The following is a 6,273-nucleotide window of genomic DNA, read 5'->3' as shown; positions in this document are numbered from 1 at the left end:
CACAAAGGAGTGTAATTGTTATTGTTTATATATGTATTTTTGTTTCACAGTAGCAGTTCAACAGCTGAAGCGATTTAGATTTATGACCACACGTTGGAATCCTTACGTTACCAGGAATATCATAGGCTATATAAATATGTATATATGTTTAAATAGATTTAACAAATTTGAAAATAAAATATATACAAAATTGTCACCTGCACGCTCTTCAATTATCTTATATTAAAGAGCAATATTTGTCAGCAATGTTTTTTTTTTGGCAGTTATGTTTTTTAATTTTCAATATTTTTCTCTTATTTATGAATTCTGTTGCCAAGTGTTATTTTTGTATTAATTCTAAAACCGATTATGGCATGACAGTGTTTGTTAAAATATTAATACTGAAAGTTTCATCCTCTTCATAAATGAACTGTAAATTTTTCTACATAACACGTGGACGTGTTAATAAATTTAAGTTTTCTGTTGACTTTTATTACTAAAACTCTTTGTTATTTAGTATAACAATATGACTTTAAGATTTATTGTCTTTTATATTTGCTATAACTTAAATGATTCCTTTGAACAATTATAATGAATTTTATACCATCTTGGATATCAGAAGTATTTCTACTAAGTGACTGACTAAAAATTAAAGCAGCAGCTAATAATTATACGTAATAATATGTACACCACATAGAATATTTAATAAATAGTAGCATGCAAAAAGTAATACTAAGTGTGGATACACCTCTGATTATAAAAAAAGTTTTACGATAAATAATAATTCAATAATAAAAAAAAACAATAAGAAAAAATATCTGAAGTTATTAACAAAATAAAATTTTATGTACTTTTCATTTAAAAAAAATGTCTATATGCAATTTAATAAGTGTACAAGGAAGTTATGTGGTGTCCACATCAGATTTTTTTTACAATGAATCAAGAAATAAAATCAACTAAACAAAAAAGTAGGATAACATTTAGAAAAAAAAATCAAACCAATTTCAAGAAATGGTGTATTAATATAAATAATCATAGAAGTTATTCAGTGCCTTTTAGGGAAAAATCACTAGAATGTTGAGATGAATATTGTTTCTTTTTTCCTGGGAATACCTTTTTTTAGCCTCTGGGACCATCATTAGGTATTGCTTCAGAGGATGAGATGAAATGGCAATTTTGTAGCGTGTGAAAATGCCATGCCTGACTGGGATTCGGACCTAGGGAACCTCTAAATGAAAGGCTGAGATGCTATCACTCATGTAGCTTTTTGGGAGCACCTGACAGGAACTTTTCTAGGGGGTCTTAGGACATTGCCTAAATGACATCTGAACTAACAAAATAATTACTTCCTATTTTAACAAAGGATTTAACAAAAGATAATGATCATACTTACTTCAGCGCTTTATATCGTTCTTTTTCATGATTGTTTTCTGGTGGTTCGCATTCAAATGATGCCAAAGCCAAAGCTGAAAAGATAAAACCATGATATTCTACTTTTAATCAAAACTTCTTAATTAACTAATAAAAAAATATATTTTTTAAAATTTAAGTACATAACTAAGAACAATCTTAGTAATAATGTAACAAAACTTACACTTTCAGTATAAATCCCACCATTTTAATACAATTTTAGTTTCATGTAAAAACTCACAAGAATTCTGAATTTACTGAAATCTATTCTAAATGTTACTAAAATCAGAAACAATATTTGACAAATTTTTGGTTGTATAATAGTAATACTACAAAAAACAAAAGTTAATAACAATCTAATTTTTTTTTTTAATAAATAGAAAAAGAAAAAATCATTAATATGAACCCTTCCATTGAGATTTTGATATAGGCTTGTTAATCATATTTATAGTGAGCCATAAATAAAACTATTCAGGTCTATATTACATTATAGGTCGTATCAGGACAGCTAGATGTGCTACTCCTTGAGTTTCAAAAGAACTCCCTTCAGTAGCTGCATAAAGGAATCAAAATATTGTAAAAACATCAAGGAGAGAGTTAGGATCACAAAACATAAAACTAAAAAATACCAGCTATTATTTATGTTAAAGCTTGAAAATGATATTTTCGACAGAAATGCTACATAAATATAGGTAGGATATTAGTAAAATCAGTAAAGAACATGCTAGTAATTTTAAAGGGTTTAATTGAATGACATTTAAATAAATAAATGATGGAAAAAATTCTAATTTATTTGATATTATTCAAAAACTCATCAAAAGAGAGTTCATAGATATAAAAAAAAATCTTTAAATTTGAGTGCAAGATCTTTTATAGATGGTAATGGATTTATTAAAAACAACAGTGGTAGCATAATAATAACCTTCTTGTAGGCTGAAGAGTTAGGTTGTACAAATGAACGTCCTCTTATCCGGTTTGGACACTGTGATTATTATTAATTTTGCAATTAAAGAATAGCACATTGTAGAAAAAAAAAATATGTGCACATCGAGATAGAATTTTAATCTATAAAAATCAATAAGCGAGATGAATATTAACTAGCACCAAATGAACATGAATATTTTAAGGATCCAATGACGGTAAAAAAATAAGCATTAAATAATGATGAGAAAATTACAATTTTGTAGAGATGTTTCAGAACAAAGGAATATAGGTTTACCTTATAATAAATAGAATTTTTCTGATTATCCTAAAAATATTTATCATGAAACCAAAAATTGAAAATATGAGTAAAATAACCTTTCCCCAATATTAGACAGTAAACTACCTTTTATTAAACATAGATTTAAGTTTATATTTTGACTTACAGTTCAAGGAAGTAACAATTGTTACATGTAGGAATATGTAACAAACTCTGATGGCATTGTTATTTTGGAAGAAAAGAAGGATAGGCTCAAAATCACATAATTGATTGGGTGGAAGAAATAGGAAAGTGGAGGATTAAATAAGCATAAAAAAACAAAGTATTGTCAGTAATAAGGAACAACAGAAATGGATGAGGTGGTCTGTAAATATAAACAGAAGTATTAGACATTTTTAAAATGTTCGTTATTTTTGGTACAATTATTTGAAGACCAAAAAATTAATTGAAAAATTAAGCAGAAGATTACAGATGGCAGGAGGATTTTATTGAAATGTTAGTAATTTAGTATAGAATATGGAAGTACCAAACAAATGCAAATAGAAGTTTTCATGAGCTACCATGTTCCAAATCTAACACACAGTCCAAAGTCTTGGGCAAATACAAGAAGAAAATAAAAATAAAAATATAAGTGACCGAATTGAAGAGTCCAAGAAACTTTGAAAGTAAGATGAGACAAGGTCAAGTAAGGAATGCTTAACCCATTGGCTTGGTTTAGTGGAGAATGCGTCTTCCCAAATCAGCTGATTTGGAAGTTGAGAGTTCCAGCGTTCAAGTCCTAGTAAAGTCAGTAATTTTTATACAGATTTGAATACTAGACTGTGGATACCGGTATTCTTTGGTGGTTGAGTTTCAATTAACCACACATCTCAGGAATGGTCGAACTGAGACTGTACAAGACTACACTTCATTTACACTCATACATATCATCCTTAATCATCCTCTGAAGTATTATGTGATAGGTAATTACTGGAGGCTAAACAGGAAAAAGAAAGTAAGGAATACTTGAATAAGAGAACTAGATTTTAGAATGCTACAGAAGAGAATTGAATGAGATAATTAAGTAATCTGAGCACTATTGAAATTGCTAGCTACGCAAAGGAGCAGAAAAAATATAATTATTAAGAATAAAAACAACTATGAAAAAAATGGTTAGAGCCTGTAAAACAAAAGTCTGAAACAAACAAGAGAGGTGTAGAACATTGTTTCTCAATCAGTGGTTCGCAGAAAAATTTTAGTCGTCCGTGAACTTCTTAATATTTATTACATAGTTTTACAATCTTTAAATGCATTATTAGTCATTTTTTTAATGACATACATTTTAATAATGCATACAATTGAGAAAATCAAGTACTTGCTTACCGTACAACCACGAGTTTACATTTGGCAACACTGTTTGTCAGTCATATGAAATTGGTTTTGTTATAATGTTTATATAGTTTTAAACACTTAAATTTCTTCTGTGGTAGATAGCATTATGAAAATTTTTAATTTGTTTGTTTGTTAGACATAGAAAATAAGTAAGTGTACACTGTTTATTTTAATAATTGGCATTAATTTTTTTATATATTTCAGATTCTTAAAATGGGAAATGAAAATAAAATGTATTACGGATTTTTTTTTTCAAAAACCAACCACTAGTAGCAGAAGTGCTTTCAATATTAGTTATTCTGGAAAAAATTCACCTCCACCAAACGATAGTCTTGTTCATTGTTATAACCAGGATTACTTAAAATATGGTTTTATTTCATTGTCAGAATCTGACGATTTTCTGAGACTTTCACATTTCACATTCACAGAAATTTATTCAAATGAATGTATGAAAACCGTAAAATTAGTACATCATTTACAAACAAAACATTCAAATCTACATAATAACCTATTTAAATTTTTTGAAGGTAAAAGTGCTGAATTTAAAAATCAAAAGTTATCTTTGAAGAAGTCTCTTCTTGTTGACAAATCTTTTATAAAAGCATCATATTTAGTTCCTTTACGAATTGCTAAGTGCAAAATGGCTTATTCTATTGCTGAAGACTTAATAAAACCGTGCTTAATAGAATTGTGTTCTGAAATCCTAGGTAAGGCTGCTGCAGATAAAATGAAAACGTTACTGCTTTCTAACTATATTATTCAATGCAGAATCAGTAAATTAGCAACAGATGTTGAATACCAATTAATCTAAAAAGTTAGCAAATCATTTTTCGCTATTCAACTTGATAATTCTACTGATGTTACCAATAAAGCAATACTGTTATGTTCGTTACATTGATTATGAAATTAATGACATAAAAGAACTTTTTGATCATACTACTAGTTCAGAAATATTTAAAGTAAATGATAATTATACTGAAAGGAACTCAATTGGAAAAATTGTATTGGATTATGGTGGGGCTAATTGTAAAATTATGATGGGGCTGCAAGTATGACTGGAAAACATTTAGGAGTTGCAAAAAATAAATTAATGAGGTAGCAGATGAAAAAATAATCTTTACTCAATGTGTTATACTTGAGAGCATTTAGCTGCTAAAAGGTTTTCTCCTTATTTGAACATTGTTCTTATTCAATCAATAAAAATAATAAAATATATCAAAGGCAATGGACTGAATTCCAACCTATTTTCAAAATTATGCAATGAAATGGGACCTGCACATGAACATTAAATTAATTCACGCTGAAGTAAGCTGGTTGTCAAGGGGAAGAATATTAACAAGACTACAGATTAAGAAAAGAAGTAGAAACATTTCTTGAAACAAAAAATTCAGAACTAAGAAATGTTTTCCTCGATCACATTTGGATTGTAAAACTGGCTTACTTATCAGATATCTTTTCATTAATAAACGACTTAAATTTAATGTTGCACAGAAATAATGTTACTATTTTTGACTTGTGGAATAAAATAGAGGCATTCAAAAAAGCGTAACAGTTATGGTACAAACATGTAAAGGAAAACAACTATGATATGTTTCATTCGTTTTCAGAATACATTAATGAAACTGATATAAATATTAACAATTTAAAAACTATTGAACATGTAACAGCACTAAATTTTGCATTTGATCAATACTATCCAAAAGAGAAAGATATATGTGAGATATAAGAGAGGAAATACGTGGATTTTAAGTCCATTTGTTGAACAACAAGAAAACAGTATTACTGATTTGGAATATGAAAAATTAATAGAATTAAGTTGCGATGCTATATTACAGGTGTCATTTAAGTTGCTAAGTAACTCAATTTTGGGTAAAAATTCATAGTGAATATTCAGAATTGCATAAAAAAGCCATAGGAATATCGCTGCCATCTCCAACAACTTATTTATGTGAATCAACATTTTTGACAATGACTAACATAAAAAAAAAAAACTGAGAAATCATATGAACATAAATTCAGCTTTGCGCATAGCATTTACTAACATAGTTCAATGATCTGGCAAACTAATAAATGAAAAACATAAACAACAATCACATTAGGTTTGCAATGTAATAAGTTTAATATTCTTCCTTAAAAAAAAAGAGTATTTCAAAGTTTCAATTTTGTATGTTTTTATTACTTGATTTTATTCAAATTGTCTTCTGTTTACTTCCTTATTTATCTTGGTCAAATACAGCAACCAACAAACGAATTTTTCTAAAATTTTGCACAAAGCATAGTCTTCGATGATAATGCATAAATCTAAAAGAAAA

The 6,273-nt window shown here is 27.9% G+C and overlaps 1 protein-coding gene across 5 annotated transcripts in view; it reads right to left on the bottom strand.

Annotated features, from left to right (window-relative positions):
* LOC142321567 (ras-GEF domain-containing family member 1B-like) overlaps positions 1-6,273 on the bottom strand; it is a 651,166-nt gene that overhangs the window by 33,667 nt on the left and 611,226 nt on the right. For all 5 annotated transcript variants that reach the window (XM_075359758.1, XM_075359760.1, XM_075359757.1 and 2 more), the window contains one exon: positions 1,373-1,445. In XM_075359758.1, the coding sequence (XP_075215873.1) occupies positions 1,373-1,445 (73 nt within the window). The remainder of the gene's footprint in view (positions 1-1,372; positions 1,446-6,273) is intronic.

The sequence above is a fragment of the Lycorma delicatula genome, chromosome 3, assembly GCF_047948215.1.
Source record: "Lycorma delicatula isolate Av1 chromosome 3, ASM4794821v1, whole genome shotgun sequence".
Classification (NCBI taxonomy): Eukaryota; Metazoa; Arthropoda; class Insecta; order Hemiptera; family Fulgoridae; genus Lycorma; species Lycorma delicatula.
This window is presented reverse-complemented; position numbering and strand designations above follow the sequence as displayed.